This window comes from Delphinus delphis, chromosome 1 (assembly GCF_949987515.2).
Source record: "Delphinus delphis chromosome 1, mDelDel1.2, whole genome shotgun sequence".
Taxonomy (NCBI): domain Eukaryota; kingdom Metazoa; phylum Chordata; class Mammalia; order Artiodactyla; family Delphinidae; genus Delphinus; species Delphinus delphis.
In genome coordinates this window covers 161,990,540-162,007,332 of record NC_082683.1, presented here as the reverse complement: position 1 = coordinate 162,007,332, position 16,793 = coordinate 161,990,540, and the positions used below count along the sequence as shown (strand labels likewise).

The 16,793-nt window shown below is 40.7% G+C and overlaps 2 protein-coding genes across 13 annotated transcripts in view; one reads left to right on the top strand and one right to left on the bottom strand.

Annotated features, from left to right (window-relative positions):
* Positions 1-15,507, bottom strand: part of ENAH (ENAH actin regulator) — a 157,723-nt gene extending 142,216 nt beyond the window's left edge. For 11 of the 12 annotated variants that reach the window (XM_059997586.1, XM_059997605.1, XM_059997596.1 and 8 more), the window contains exon 1: positions 14,875-15,001. In XM_059997586.1, the coding sequence (XP_059853569.1) occupies positions 14,875-14,879 (5 nt within the window). In that variant the 5' untranslated portion in view covers positions 14,880-15,001. Of the gene's footprint in view, positions 1-14,874 lie in introns of all 12 variants that reach the window. The other variant, XM_059997622.1, reaches the window with a different exon arrangement.
* On the top strand, positions 14,878-16,246 carry LOC138413892 (uncharacterized). Its single transcript, XM_069540092.1, has 2 exons — positions 14,878-15,526; positions 16,047-16,246. The coding sequence occupies exons 1-2, from the start codon at positions 14,878-14,880 to the stop codon at positions 16,079-16,081; spliced, it is 684 nt and encodes a 227-aa protein (XP_069396193.1). The 3' UTR covers positions 16,082-16,246.
* The last annotated feature ends 547 nt before the right edge of the window (positions 16,247-16,793 follow it).

Genomic DNA, 16,793 nt, shown 5'->3' with positions numbered 1-16,793 from the left:
AAGACAGAACAGAAGCAATGAGACCAAAATTCCACCAGAACCTTTGGGGAACAAGCAGCAGACCACTGTGAAATGAATTCATGTGGGGTATATGGACAGGCATTCCTGGAATGTTTTGCAGAGGACCCTGAATGCCAGGTTGAGACATCTGTATGCTACAGAGTGCAGGTGAAGGTTTTTTAGGAGGAAGTCTGGGAAGGATAGCTGACAAAGTAGGAACCAAGCATATGAAAGGAAGGTAGTGAGAGACTTGAGGTGGCCACTGCAGGAGAAAGGGGGCTGGTTCCTAGTGATACAAATAATGGTTCCACAGTTCAGGGGGTCTGCTTTTTTTTTTTTTTTTTTTTTGCTGTATGCGGGCCTCTCGCTGTTGTGGCCTCTCCCGTTGCGGAGCACAGGCTCTGGACGCGCAGGCTCAGCGGCCATGGCTCACAGGCTTAGCCGCTCCGGGGCATGTGGGATCTTCCTGGACCGGGGCACGAACCCGTGTCCCCTGCATCAGCAGGCGGACTCTCAACCACTGCACCACCAGGGAAGCCCGGGGGTCTGCTTTTTAAAGATTCATTTTAACAAAGTTTAAAACATTTTAAAATATAGGTTCTTTAAGAATTTAACTAGCTCCTTGCTTTTAGAGTGCCTAAAATAAGAAGTCTTTCACATTAAAAGTTAAAGAAAAAGACAAAAGAACATTCAGGAGCTTGAACTTCATTTTTTAAAAAAAGTTATGGTGCAACACAAAGAAAACAATAGCTAGAATACACTAAATCCTCTAAATACATTATGGCAAACCACAAAACAAGGCAATGGATTATTAATTCCGTTTGGCAGAAACAGAAATTGAGATTGGGCACAGCCAAGGTCTCACAGTCAGTAAAGAGCAGAAAAGCTTTGAAGCCAATGACGATTCTATTAGACCTATCTCCTCCCAAAATGAAACCACCTTGAAAAACTTCCATATCCAGAGGAATAGAAAAAGATGATGGAGGAATTTCCCTTAAAGTAGATGCTTTGAAAAATGAATAAATGGGTATAACAAAATACTAAATATAAAATAACACTGGCAACCTGCTGTAATTAAAAGGCATACATACTAGACAAAATTTTAAAATATTATTTGCACATGACATTATTTAAAAAGGAATCAAACAAAAATATATGAAAGTCTCTACCCTCACAATACCATGTACCAAACTGATTAATGCCTCCTCCCTCACTAAACTGTAAGCATAAGGGAATGGGTATGTCCATGCACATCTTGACTTTTTTATAACTGGGTTTTTTAACTCTTTTCCTTTTTTTTTTTTTGGCCGCACTGTGCTGCCTGCTGGATCCTAGTTTCCCGACCAGGGATCAAACCCAGGCCCACAGCAGTGAAAGTGCAGAGTCCCAACCACTGGACTGCCAGGGAATTCCCTGTAACTGGTTTTTGAGGATTCATCTTACTGGGCCATTTTACTAACTTTGGAATCACAGAGCAAGAGGAACCATGTGGGACGTAGGCCATGATAATGAAGAGTTTGGTATTAATTCTAAGACCAATGGGAAGCCACTGAAGTGTTTGAGAGATAAGACTGAGCTGATAAAATCTGAATTTCAGAAAGACCTGACTGCTGCATAGATCACAGACTGGATGGGGTAATACACCAATGCAATAAATTAGAAAATCCAGCAACACATATGTAAAAATGTAACATAGGCCAGAACAGGTTCAGGGGTCTTAATATGATTCATTGCCAGACTCCCACAGCTTGCCAGGTCGCCCAGGGAAGCAAAGTCATCCTAACACACACACACCAGAAAAACTAATGAACTAACAACTTATAAAATTCATCCCTGTCAAACATCCCTCCTATGGTAACAGGAGCCTCTGTCAGTCCACGTCACCTTTGCCCTGTCAGTCTCTCAAAGATGGCAGGTATTTCAATGACAAAGCAACACAATGAGTATCATGTACAAAGCAGAAGTGCAAGCCTTCCAAAAAGATGCAGGGCTTTACAAAGTCACTAAAAATGATGAGAACTGTTTCCAACTACTGGCAAAGCCACTGGCAGAAATGAAAATTGGAGAGGGACACTGACTGGGAAGGAACGTAAGGGCACTTAATGGGATGAAAAGTACTCAATATGTTCTGTATCCTGACCCGGTTGGTAGCTACACAGATGTGTATATGTAGTAAATATCCATCAACCTATAGATATACTTACGATTAATACATTTAGGTGTATGTAAATTATACCTTAAGAGGGGAAAAAAGCAACAAAAGAAGAGATGGTCCTCCTTCCTGTAAGAATTGCTAGTTCTGAATGTGAAGCCTAGAAATCCCATGGCCTGCTTGCTACCTGTGTGAAGATGAAATGGATACTCAAGATGGCAAAATGTACCTGGATTCTCAGAGACATCCATGAGCCACTGAGTGTAGTGGGCCTGGAGCCCACTCTTTCTCGGGACTTCCAATTATATGAGACAGTAAATGTTCTTAACGTTTAAGTACTTTAAGTCTGCTACTTGCCCCGGAAAGCATTTGAACAGATACCATGAGCAGATAATTGGAGAAAGCTAATGAAGATGAGATAATAGGAGGGCAAAAGAAAATAATATGAAAATATAAGTGGGCTTTGATAATGAAGGCTTTGAATATTTTGGCAAAAATGGATTTCTTTAGGATCATACTAGAAAAGTCCATCATTACATGAAGTATATAGTTTCATGCGATCTCGCAATTTTTAAAGAAAAATTATGCGAAACAAGCAACCAACACTTGATTCATTCTTCTTCCATTTTAAGAATTTAACACATCGTAGCAACTATAACATGAATGTTTCCATAATTTTGTTTCATTTTTCAAGATTAAGCCCAAGTAAAGTCTTTTCTCCCCACCCCTGCTATCTCTGAAATGTTACTCCTATTCTAGGTCAATTCATTCTACATGGCCTTGTTCTTGTACCAATTATTTTCAGAAAATAAAGAACCCTTATATGATGAAATCACAAAGAAAAAGTAAATTATTCACTCACACATCAACACTTAGAAAATTCAAACACAGACTTCAGTTCATGTTTGAATGAGAGACCCGAGCATACTGGTTAAAAGCATGGGCTCTGGAATCAGACTGCCTGGGATGGAATCCCAGTTTGCTGTTTACCAGTGAGTGACCCTGGGCAAGTTACTTAACCCTCTGCGACTCAGTTTTCTCATCTATAAAAGGGGAATAACAACTGTTCCTACCTTATAAATTATAAGAGGAATATTAAATGGTTAATATGGGAAGTATTGATATTTCAGGCAGTAAGTACTCAGTAACCATTAGCTATTACATTTCAAAATCTAAGAAAACTGAGGAATATAAATGCCAACATTGGAATTGAGTTACTGGAGAACGAAAAACTTTCTTTAAATCACAGGCTTTATGTTTAAATACAAGTATACATTTTAAATAAAATTAAGACAAAAATGAGAACGGATATACTTAGAGTAAAAATAAGCTGTAAGTTTAATTTCTAAATATGTAAGAACTTTTTAAAGGTACCATATCAAACCTACTAAACCAGAAACTAAAGTGTTGATGCACTTTACTAAAGATGAAATAAAAAATCTGAATATATGGAGGAGAAAAAAGAATGAAAAACTCAGTATTATAAAGGGGTCAATTCTCTCCCCTACCCCTATTAATCCATTAATTTTACACAATTCTAATCAAAACTCCAACAGGTTTCGGGGTGCAATTTTTCTTTTTTATTTCATTTTCGTTGTAATTGATGACATGATTCCAAAACTAATCTAAAAGAATGTATTAAGTAGAATAGCAAATAAAGTTTTGAAAAACAAGAAAATGAACAGTAACTTTCCTTCCTAGAAATTAAAATATACTACAGACTCAAAGTAATTAAGACAGTGAGGTAGTAACACAGAATTAGACAAATAACTAATGAGTCCAAAAACAGAACCAAGTATTTATGGGAATTCAGTATACAATGAGTGTGGCATTTCAAATCAATGGGGAAAGACAGATTATTCAACAAATCATGCTGACAAAGGACTAAATATTTGATATTTTGTCAAATACTAACCTCCCATCTTACACCAAAACAAATTTCAGATGGCTTAAATTTAAACATAAATGAAACCATAAACCAAAAAGTAATAGAAAAAAATGTAGGTAAATACTAATATAATTTTAAGTCGGGAAAGGCATGACACCAAAGGCAGAAACTATAAAGGTAAAACTAACAGATCTGACCTGAAATTTTAATGCTTCTTTACCAAAACAAAATTAAAAGACAAGTGATAAATTTCTTTATAAGATACATCTGGTTGATTTTACATCACAGCATCTTACAGTCACACCTCTTGATTCACCCTTGTGTCGTCTCCTCCCACCCTGACTTTGAGCTTGTCCATGTAACTGGCTTTGGCCAAGAAGACTAAGGGAACAGGATGCAGGCAGAAGTTTGATAAAAGCTTGCACACTGGGGCATGATCTAATGGAAGGCTGCTATTACTAAGTGAGAGACAAACAGACACACCACATGAACCCAGTCAGGGAATGAAAAGATGAGTGAATCCAGGTGAGACCAGCAGAACTGCCCAGCCAACTCACACACGTTTTACTAGGTTTTGAGGCGGTTTGTAATACCACATTAGATAACTGGTATAATATCAATATATCTACACCATAAAGGGTTACTTATTAAAGATGGTATAAATCATTACAGGAACTAAACATCCCATTGGGAAAACAGGCAAAGGATAGAGACAATTCACACAAAAACAGAGATGTCCAGTAAACACATGAAGAAATGTCCAACTCTAGTATCAAAGAAACACAAATTAAAACAATGAGATAACACCTTTTGCCTATCAGATTGGCAAAGATTAAAAAGGCTGATAATGGCTTGAGTTGGTCACAATGTGGTGAAACTGGCACTCTCATCCATGTTGTTAATTTGGTAATGTGTGTCAAAAACTGATAAAATTCCCTCTGGTCTGGTAATTTCATTTATTATTCACTCAAATACTTATTGCATACTCAGAGGCCTATGCTGGGAACTAGAATATAGTCAGATCAGACAGGACCTACTAATAATTTTGCTTTTATTATTAATTTGGGTTTTATCCTAAGAGCACTAAGATGGCATTGAAGGCTTTAGCAAGCAAAGAACAATATCGCATTTCCACTTTAAGATCATTTTAACTGATGTGTAGAGAATGGGGGACAAGAACTTAAGTGAGGAGACACTAATTGTTCCAGTGAGCGTTAACAGTGGCCTGGACTTGAGCAGTGTCAGTGAGATGGAGAGAAGCAAAGGGAGGGCGACGTGATGGGACCTGCTGACAGAAAAAAGTAAAAGAAAGGGGAAAAATAAATACTACTCCTCAATTTTAATTCCAGGAATGTATGCTAAAATATAAGTATCCGTGCAGATATAAAATATGATACACAGTGTACAAAGATATATACCCAAAGATGTTCATGGCAGTGTTTTTTATAATAACAAAGATAACGAAAAAAAATCTATGTCTATCCTTAAGAGATTAAGGTCACTCCAAGCATAGTGAGAACACTGTGCACTTAAAATTATTTAGATTTCTATTTAGTGACAAGATGTGGAAAGGGGCCAGTTACAAAATACATAACATAATTTCACTTCTAAATAGTATGATCTCACTTTTATTTAAAACATACTCATACACACAAGCACATTTATGGCTGCCTATGTGCATTACAGAAAGTCTAGGAAGCTATACATCAAAATATCAAAATTCTAGATGCTTTGGACTTAAGTTATTAAAATCTTTATACTTTCCATACCTTCTAAAATCTATGCAAAACCTGTACTGCTTTATAGTGAAAGAAAAAAAATAATTTTATAAAAAAAAAAAACAACACTGACCAGACATTTATTTGGATAATAGTAAATTGGTTCATTTTCTTAAAATACTGCAAATAAAAGATTAAAGAGACTAAAAAGAGATCAAAATAACTGAAATGAAAACTTAATGATTCGTAAATCTTAAATTGTTAAAAAATGAACAATTTGCTTGCGATACTAGTCGAATGTGAGATGAGAATTTGGGAGAGGAGAGGAAGGGACATCTCAGAGCAAAGCAGACACTCAAATATAACCAATTTTATCATTACAAAACCTGCACGGAAAGATCCCTTCACTGTACTGTTAGACAAGCAATTTGGACTCCCTTGAGATTTGACCTAAAGAGCTATTCATTTTATTGCACTTTATGTTCTGAGGTTCTTTATGAATCTTCTTCCCTACCAAGTTGACACATACAGTAACAGATACCGAAAAGGATAGGAGATTGAGGACCTCTGAAGCACAGCTAGTCATTTTGACTTCATTATCATCAGATGTACTGGTTGCCAAAACCAGATGTTCTAGAAGGGCAAAAAAATGTCATCAAGGTTGCTTCATTTCCCAAAGACAAAAACTTTCTCTGGTATTTGAGATTATTGTAAACAGACCCCCCCCCCAAAAAAAAAACACTAACTGGTTTGAACAGTTTTCTGAAGATTCTGATGGATTTGCTTCACTGATATAATCAGTGACCTTAGTCATCCTTGCTTATTACAGGGCTACCAGAGAATGGCTGCTACCTGAGCACAAAGATACGACTCCAAAATTTGTTCAGGCCTCTCAAAGGCACCACTAATTAATGTTTCCACTTCAGCACTCCTACCTGCCCGGTTCCCTAAAGAGAAAAGCCCAATGGTTCTATCTTCAATATCTCTTCTTTAGAAAACATGAAGATGTCAATTTAAAATATTAGTCCAAAGTAACAAAAATGTCAGAAACAATGTAAAGCAAACAAGACCATCTTCTGGTATTATTTACTCTAGTGCATAAGTGAAAATAATAATCCAAGGATGGGGAGTGGAGGTTGAGACATAATTCACATACCATAAAATTCACCATTTTAAAGTATAAAATTCAGTGATTTTTAATATATTTACAAGGTTGTGCAACTATCATCATTGTTTAATTCTAGAACATTTCCCAACAGCCCAGAAAGAAACCCCATACACACTGTGATTTGTAAGATATATGTTTGGTTATTCATATATATATATATTTGGTCTTCCTCCACAGTTCCAGGTTCACAGCTCCCAAAACCCTTGGAATTTCCTACATGTAGAGAATGATAAAGGTGTCTTTTGGTTATGTGAATGAGGTAACTTTCAGAAGCACCTAAGGATGGGAACTAGTGCCAGGAGAACCAACCCAGTGATTAGAGAGTTGGAACTTTCAGTCCCAGCCCCTACCCCACCCCGTCCCCAGGAATGAGGAGAGGGGCTGGAAGTTGAATCAATCACCACTGGCCAATGATTCAGTCAATCACGACCATGTAAAGAAGCCTCCACAAAAAACAAAAGAACAGCCTTTTAGGCTCTCTTTTTTGAAAACTTCCACACTGGGGAACCAGAACATTTCCACGTGCCACTGTGCCGGCCCCAAGCTCCACGAGGACAGAAGCTCCCTGTTCAGGAACTCACCCTGTGTAGCAGCTCTTCATCTGGCTCCTACTCTTTAATATAATCTTTTCAGAATAAATCAGTAATCTAGTGAGTAAACAAGTTTTCCTGAGTTCTGTGAGCCGTTCTAGCCAATTAACCACACCTGAGGAGGGAGCTGTGGGGACCCTCTGATTCACAGCCAGTCCGTCAGAAGTACAGGTGACAACCTGTACTTGCAACTCACCTCTGAAGTGGAGGGTGGGTCTTGTGGGACTGAGCCCTTTACCCCTGGAATCTCACTCTATCTCCAGGCAGACAGTGTCAGAGCTGAGATGAATTCTCAGACACCCTGATGGCATCTGGGAATTGCCTGTTGGTTTCGGGAAGCCCCCAACCTCCCCCCGCCCCTGACACTCACACACACAGAGTAGAATGGGGTCAGGGAACCCTTTTGCACACACTCACTTCCCACTCCTCCTTCACTATCCCAAGACCGTAGCAACTATTAATCTACTTCCTGTCTCTATAGATATGCCCATTATGGACATATCGTATCAATGGAATCATAAACTAAGTGGCTTTTTATGTCTGACTTCGTTTACTTAGCACGTTTCCATCCATGTTCCTTTTGACTTAATTATGAGTAATGCTGCCATGAACATTTGTGTACAGTTTGCACGAATATATGTTTTTATTTCTCTTGGATGTATACCAACGAGTGGAATTGCTGGGTCATCTAGTAACTCTGTTTAGCATTTTGAGGAACTACCACACTGATTCTAAAGCAGCTGCACCGTTTAACATCGTTTTTCACATTCTTAACATAAACTTAAGAGATGTCAGACTTTCATAGAAGTAGGGGATTTACTCTTCTCAAGCCCATTTTACATGCCAAATGCTATGCCAGGGTTTTATATAATTTCTGACTTAATTTTCCTAACAACTCTGTAATGCAAAAAGCATCTCCATTTTACAGAAGGAATTCATATCTCAAAAACTGTTTGTAACCTACTCAAAAATCACTTAGTTCATAAACGTCAAAATAGAATTTGAACTCAGGTTGACTTCAAAGCCTGTCCTCTTTACCCTCTTCCATGCAACCTCTGCACTGAAATATATGCACACTGACTGCTTTACACCAAAAGGATTCTTTGTAAAAGTACATGTTAACTAAGTTTATTAGAATCATTATAAAACAGAAGCTTCCAGCGTACAGAAGTTTCTAGAAAATATAAGAGGTCTCTTGTGTGAATCATTCCCTGTTAGTAAATGATTTCTTCATGTAGAGTTACTTAATAAAATCAATCTATAAATCATCTAAGCATTATACAGATTAGTTTCTTCCATCAAAGTTATATCCACTGACAAAAAAAATCTGGGTATCTGCTACTGTGGGCTGAATTATTTCCCCCCCAAAAAATCCATATTTTGAAGCCCTAATCCCCAGTGTGACAATATTCGGAGACAGGGCTTTTAGAAGGTAATTAAGGTTAAATGAGTTCGTCAGGGTGGGGCCCAAATCCAATAGGATCATCTCTCTCTCTGTCTCTCTCTCTCTGTCTCTCTGACTCTCTCTCTCTCTCTCTCTCTCTCTCTCTCTCTCTCTCTCTCTCTCTCGAGAGAGAGAGAGAGAGAGAGAGAGAGAGAGAGAGAGAGAGAGAGAGAGAGAGAGAGTCAGAGAGACAGAGAGGGGGGGGAGCGCCTTACCAGAACCTGGTCATAATGGCACCCTGATCTCAAGATTTCCAGCCTCCAGAACTTTGAGAAAATACATTTCTGTGGGATTTTGTTACGGCACCCTAAGCTAATACATCTTCCTTCATAAATATCACAAACTATCCAATTATTGGTATTTTAAGCGCTAGGAAGAATCAAAACAAAGCAGTCATTAAGTAGAGTAGAAATAAGCTAAACCAATAGACATGCATAAGCTTGCTGCTCAAACATATCTGCAAGTCCCATGATCAAAGAGACTAAAAAACAGAATGATGGCCATTCTGTTAATGGAGAATTTAATGAGAAAGTCAAGGAAAGCCGGTATCTTCCAAAAGGCTTTGGAGTTAAGACAAACCTGAATTTGACTCTTTTTGGCTACTTCTGAGCTTTTTGTTCGAGTGAGAAACATACTCTATTTGTTTCTGAACACTATTACTGTGGTCAGGATGCTTGTTTTTGTTTGTTTGTTTCAATTAAATAACTTTATTAACATTTACTATATGCCAAATACTATTTTACATCCTATAATACCCAGTACACCTTCTAGAACACTACAGGTGCTCCAAAAATGGTGGTGGTTATTGTTAGTACATAGATTCTGGAAAAGGACACCCCAAAGTTAAGCATTTACATGAGCACCCACTATTTGCCTAATATTTGGCTGGTACCGTGAATATAAAAACGCTGTCCTACCCTCAAGGAGCTTACAGTGAAGAGGGACAGATAGATCCAGATCATTATAAAACAATGTAATAAATGCAATGGCCAAAAAACATGCAAAGTACATAGTAACACAAAGGGAGAGCTGGGAGGTAAATAAATTAAGGACTACTTCCCAGAAGGTCTGACAAGGAATCCCCTGTCAGAGGAATCCCTTGTCAAGGAATCCCTTCCTGATTTCTATTCCAGAAAACTTCATAAGCCCTTACTAGGGGAATCATTCACTGAGGTACAGCCTCAGCTCAGATTCTCCCTTTTAACTTTTACTTCCACTCAGTTCCATCTGTCAGTTTCAAAGAAGGGGGAGAGGGGCACAGGAAGAGTTTAAGTATCCTTTTCCTCCCCAACAACTGCATAAAAATTGAAATCACATTTTTCCAAATCTTTCTTATGCTTATGATAAAGACTGGGTGTTTTACAAGTTATACAGTCACCCCAGATTTAAGCTGTGTGTAGGATAAGTAACCAAAACTGTCAGTCCAGTATGTAATTTCTTCTATACCAGCCAAATGGGCCTGCCAGTTATTTTGCTTATTCCAACTGGGCTAAAAAGGTATCCAAAACCTTGACTACTGTAAAAACCGGTAAATTTTCTTCATTAATCCACATTCTTATTCAAGATGTGTTCACGTAATACCTACAAGTCAAAACAATGCCTAAATACAATGCACTAACATTCCAAAAAATGCAAATTTGGCTCCTGCCCCTAAAATTAACGTCTGTGAGAAAGTCACACATCCAAAAGCTACAAGCATAAAGGAAGATGTGGGCATAGAGACTACTATTTGTATCCTTTCATGGGTATCTCACTTGACATCTGACACAGCAATCCCTGAAATAGAATTATCTCCATTTTTATCTGTTTTCTCCATTAACAAGTCAGCATATAAACCCTGGATCTTCTGAGCTCTGACTGTGCCACACTCTAAAATGTATATTACATTTAAATGAAGGTAACAAAATCACAATAACTACTTCAAAGACTAAATATACACACAGGAAGGAAACTTAAAGATCGGTTTCCTCACCTATAAAATAAGAAGGGTGGATTAGATCACAGATGGTTAAGTAATGAGCATTCCAGGAAACACTCTATTGCCACTCTCTGGGACCCTCATCCCAATTAAACATTACTAATCATGGCACTTTCTCACCAAACCCAGAAATGCAGCTATGTCCTTATCAACATGGCAGCCACTACCAACTGGGAGTAGATAAGCAAAACACAACCTGCTTGTGGGACTTCCTTGGTGGCGCAGTGGTTAAGAATCCGCCTGCCAACGCAGGGGACACAGGTTCAAGCCCTGGTCCGGGAAGATCCCACATACCGCGAAGCAACTAAGCCCGTGCACCTCGACTACTGAGCCTGCATTCTAGAGCCGGCGGGCCCCAACTACTGAGCTTGCGCGCCTAGAGCCCATGCTCCACAGCAAGAGAAGCCACTGCAATGAGAAGCACACGCACCGCAGCGCAGCTAGAGAAAGCCCGCGTGGTAACAGACCCAACGCAGCCAAAAATAAATAAATAAATAAAATTTTTTAAAAAAAACAAAAAACCCTTCTTGCCACACTTGGACTGGATGAGGTGAAGCTAAATACCCAAAAGATTTATGTAACTAGTCTAAAACAGAACTAAGCCCTAAAACAAAAGAAGTAATATAATTGTATAATGCTTACAAGTACACAATACACACTTTTCCATTATCATTTGATCCTTAATACCCAGTAAAGAATTATCCCTATTTTTACATATTTTAAAATACAGATCAGTGAAATAATGTGATCAGCTCAAGGTCAGCCAGCTAATAAGTGGCTTGGATGAATCCTCACAACTCCACAACACCTTTTTCCATGAGAAAGTCACAGAACAGTGAGTGGAAGCCTGGACTATTTAATATGGACCTAAGAATGTCAATCCAAAATCTTCTGAGCTCTTCTTAGCCACTAGGCTACATGCAACTATTTTAGATCAGACAAGCTCCTCTTTCTATCAAAATAAGATCTTGAGTAACTAACCAACTAAGTAAAAATGTAATCATTTAAAAGGCATACACTATATTAATATTACATATATACACCTACCTCAATCATAAATCTTATACTTTTGAAACATTACATAAATGAACAATAGGAACAGAACCCAACAGTTGGATGTTACACTAACAAAAGTACCAGTTTTTTGGGTCTCAACCCTTTCACTGTCTTATGTAAGAAATACACTTTCTCATTTCTTAAATTCTTATCTGTAAGCAAAACATTAACAAGTAATTCTATATACAGCTTTTTACAAGTACAGAATGCCGTTAAGATTGTTTCACGAACGTAAAGTATTATTCTGTTTCCTTCTGTATAGGAATTATTACATTATACCACAATGAGCGTGCTATTCCTGAAATTACAGTCATTTGAAAGATCTTATCACAAATGCCTAAACCGCCAACATATTTAGCATATCCTCTCTTCAGAATCCTGACCAACTTAAATGGAAATTCCTACTCATGCACTCCTATTTCCGGATGGCCTTTAAAACATCAGAACTACTCCTTAATATAAATAAGAGAGACTCGACTTAATAGCATAACATTTATGTCCTACCATACTTGAAAGCATCATTTGGACTAAGTCAAATATGAATATAACCTGAAGAGCCGTTTCTTAAGCACCAAAATATCCCAGAGCTTTTTGCAGCCAGCACAAGAACCTTTTACTTTCATACCACACCATCCTGCTTTTACAGGTATCTAAGGAAATGTGTATATATGAGTTGTACAAACCACCTACCAAATAATCCAATGCCTTCCAAAGTGAAAAGCTGATCCTCTTTTCTGCTCTTAAATTATTCACAATTAGTCTACAAAGAATTACTGTAGACTACCTGAACAAACTTTTCTGACCTGTGTACCATGTTCTATATTTATGCTACTGGAAAGAATCAGTGTGATTCATCCCTCTCTACATTTAATAAGGAATAGAGCAGGAAAACAGCTTAAAAATTACAAGTTACTTTTTATAAGAAAAGGAACTTTTAAGTGAAGACAATTTACTGTTGACAGACTCTCAACTATACATGATAGTGATCAAACTTCACTGAATACTTTTAACTTTTTTTTTTTTTTGGTTCACAACCTCTGAGTATGACAACTTTACGATCATTTTATTTTAAAATATCCCACTTTCATTGTTTTACATTTCTCAATGTTGAGAAAATTTTACCCAAAGTTTGGAAAAATTTGATAAATTCTTGTCTGCAAGACTCCTATAAGCATTAAATCTTTAAAGCAGAGATCAACAATATGTTGTATTACAAGATGTTAACATTACAGATGTTTTATTATAGTTCCTGAGTCTTCAAGGACATCAGTAACTTGATTAAAAAAAAACACGCTCAAATGCATGACTCGCATTTTTCAAGCCACATTTTATGAAGATTATGTTTTTTGGTTTGTATGCCATAATTACATTTTGAACTGATCCATTATATCTGAAAATAACTTGCATGTGAAATCACTAAGGAAAAGGGTCGCTTAGAAACACAGCATTAAAAACAAATTTTAAAGCCTTCAAATAAAGGTCTGTAAGTTGGAATTCAAGAAAAACATAATTCAAATTCACAGTAAGCTGAAGTGAAAACACAGCTTATACCACAAAAAATATATATATATAAACAATGTGGTAGTGTTCAACCTTGACAGAAAAAAAAAAGTTTAAAATGAAAACTACTTAAATTGAGAAAGAATTCCAATGACATGACATTTTCTTGCCAAAACGCAGGAATGTGTAGATTATATCATTCAAATCTCATTGTATTACATTATAAAGGTCTTGGCAACGGTTAGCCATTAATCTTTTAACACAAAGGAGATTCAAATCCAAATGAACTGTAAGACTATCTCTTCCAGAAGACAGAAATGGAGTAATTTACTTTATCCACAACTGTTTAACCTAAAAGGAAGGCCGAAAGGATGATAACGCAGAATGGATCAGCCTTCAGTCTACCAAGTCCCATTTCTCACGAAGTCTTGCACCAATCCGAAAAGAGAAGGTTAGGGACACAAAACAAGCTTAGGAAAGACTGAAAAAAATCTCCAATGAATGACACACCACATCACGGTTTATTCTCTTACACAATTGGAGAAACAAAAACGAAAAATATCACACCATATGTTTCATCGTATCAATTAAAAAAATATTTTACGGCCGTACCTTCAATTCTTTGGGGCTGAAAAAATAATTTAGCTTCTGTTTTATTGATTACAGAGGAAAAGGAAAAAGCAGCTGCTGCAATGCAACACAGGCTGCTACAGAGGAAGGAGAGAAAACGGTTTTCCAAACAAATCCCTCTCCCGCCCCCGTTTACACACCCCAAACAACTTACTTATCCCAGTCTTTCACTGTGTCCCCCCAAATATAAACCTAATAAATTCTTTCCCTTCCCCCACCATCGTGAAATTTCACCTTTCAGAGCTTTCACCTATCGCTACCAGAGCACTTTATTCCCCACAGAAATTTCACATCTTTCAAACTTTTCTCCCTTTTTTAATTAAACACGAGAGTTTTGTTATAAAAGTGCACGAAATTTTTACATACAGACGGAAAAATACCTGTTTCCCAGCAACATGCACGCTTCGATTCTCGAACCCCTCCCCATCTCCCAGGTTTGGCTTGCAAGGCTGGTGGGGGGAGGGAGCCAGGAGCAAATTAAATTTAGGAAGGGAAATCCTGGGCGAAAGAGGAGCATTTGAGGAAAAACGGGACAACGTCGAAAAGAGGACCCCCCCCCCCATAAGAGGGTTGGGGAGGATTACAAGAAAGAAAGAGAAATGAGAAAGGACAAAGGGGGAGGGGGGAGAAAGAGACCAGAGACCAGGGAGACGCGCCGGGCCGGGAGAGGGAAGGCGGGGTCCGGGGAGAGCGGGGTCGCGGCTCCCGTGGCACAATGGCCCGCCGGCCCCCGCCCCGCGCGCCCCTCACCTCATGGTGTCTGCCGCGCTGAGGCTTCCCCAGCAGCCGGGAGACGCGGGAGGCGCCGAGCCGAGGGGGGTCTCTCCTCCAGGGGCGGGAACGCAGCTCGGCGCCGGGAGACAAGTGTCCAGCTTCTCCTTCGGGCGGCCGCGGGGCTACACCATCTCCTCGCACAAAGCCGAGGCGCCGGCCCGGAGTGGGAGAGAAGAGGGCGAAAGAAAAGCTGGGGAGGGGGCGGAGAGGCCGAGGCGCCGAGCGGGTCCCGCGGCCGCCACAGCCCCCCACCTCCTCCTCCTCCTCCTCCTCCTCCTCCCCCGGGAGCTTCCTCGGCCGCCTTCGGAGGGGTGCCCGCCGGGGCCGCGCGCCCGGCTGCAGCTCCACAGGCCCGCGCTCTCCGCGCCCGCCGCCGAGGCCGTGTGCAACCGGCAGCTGCGGCAGCCGCGGGAGGAAAGTCGGGATCGCCTCGAGAAGCCCGGGAGGAGGCGGGGCGCGCGGCGGAGGAACACGCAGGCGCCGCCCTCCTCCTCCCCTTCCCCCGGGGGCGAGGGGGCGGTGAGGGGGGGAGGGGAGGCGGGGGGCCGGGCGTTCCCCAGCCGCCGGCCGGACCCCCCGCGGGACTGCGGAGAGCGGGGAGGGGCGGGAGCGGGCTCGGCGACTACGGGTTAGCAAAGGCTCTTTGTTGCTTTCCCACCCCGCCTCCCCAGCACCCTGGGATCGGGGCTGCTCACCCCCCGTCCGCAGCCGGCTAGGGTTCCTCCCCCGGGGTTGTCCTTGGCCGTCGTCCCCCCCCCCCGGTCGCCTACCGCTCCCCTGAGACTGGGGGAGCTCCCGGGCCTCCCCCGCGCCGGAGTGTGGAGACTGGGGCGCCGGGACCTCCCGGCGCGGGACCTGCGGCCACCGGCTTGCGAAGCCAGGGGGCGGCAACCGGGATGCGTGACTGGGCGCCGGGCCGGGGGACTCCGGATCTGCCCGTCCGGGTGCCCTCGTGCGGGGCTTGTCTTCAGCACGTCCTGTTGCTATCTCAGGAACGGGACCTGCCAGTCGATTGGCAACCCGGCCAGACCCACGGCCCGCCCCAGCCGCGCGCCGCTCCCCGCGATTCCTCTGGGGTGGGGGGAGGGAGTGGTGTATAAATGTAAAATATGGTCATCATTGTTCGCTTCGCTCCTTTTCTTCCCGAGGAATCCCAGTGTGCTGTACCGATTTAACGAGCTGATATGCACACACCAAGTATAGGGATGACTTCATCCCCGAAAGAACGCAGCCAACTCGCGGGGAAACGCAGTCGCCGGGAGACGCGCGCTGCATCGTGTGCAACAGCGGGAATGGAAGAGAAACGCAGCCCGTGAAACCGCTTTCTATCGTCATTAGCAAAAAGGGAATTCCGGCCGCGGGAGGGGAAGAGAGAGGGGCGGGGGGCCGGGGAGTGATGTCAAATAATGATAGTTTAAAATTTTTCGTCATTCGTTTGGTCTTGAAATCACCTTGAAAAGGTAAACGTAAAATGCTGGCGAAGAAAACATTTAAAGTCAATGGCATGGGGGGCGGAGTCCATCCAAGAAGCCAGGATTTATAGTTGTGGGAGTTTTTAGGTATCGAAAAGCAAATCCAAAAATCAAATGAAAACTTAAACTGGACAAATTACAGGCCTCTTGTAGTCCCGACGAAGAGTGTGTATTTTTTAAGATGACTAGGATGGATCTAATCCAAAATGGAAGACCTGCCATGACTCCAGGAATCTATTCAAAAGTTTTGGTGTTTTATTTTAAGATGGCGGCACAATTCAAATTATAGTTTTGATAGTTGAGATCATTTACACTTCCAAAAGAAAAGTGAACAAGTTATAGTCATACTTGGTGAATGTCTGACTTGTCTATAATAGAACTGTGTGGCCCAGTTTTAACTATAAAAAGCTTCCCCATTTCAGA

What these genes read in the sequence shown, in the direction of transcription:
- LOC138413892 (XM_069540092.1), top strand. Translation starts at nt 14,878, where the DNA reads ATGGTGTCTGCCGCGCTGAGGCTTCCCCAGCAGCCGGGAGACGCGGGA. An exon ending in AGCGGGCTCGGCGACTACGG is followed by an intron (nt 15,527 to 16,046) that starts GTTAGCAAAGGC and finishes TTTCTTCCCGAG; the next exon opens with GAATCCCAGTGTGCTGTACC.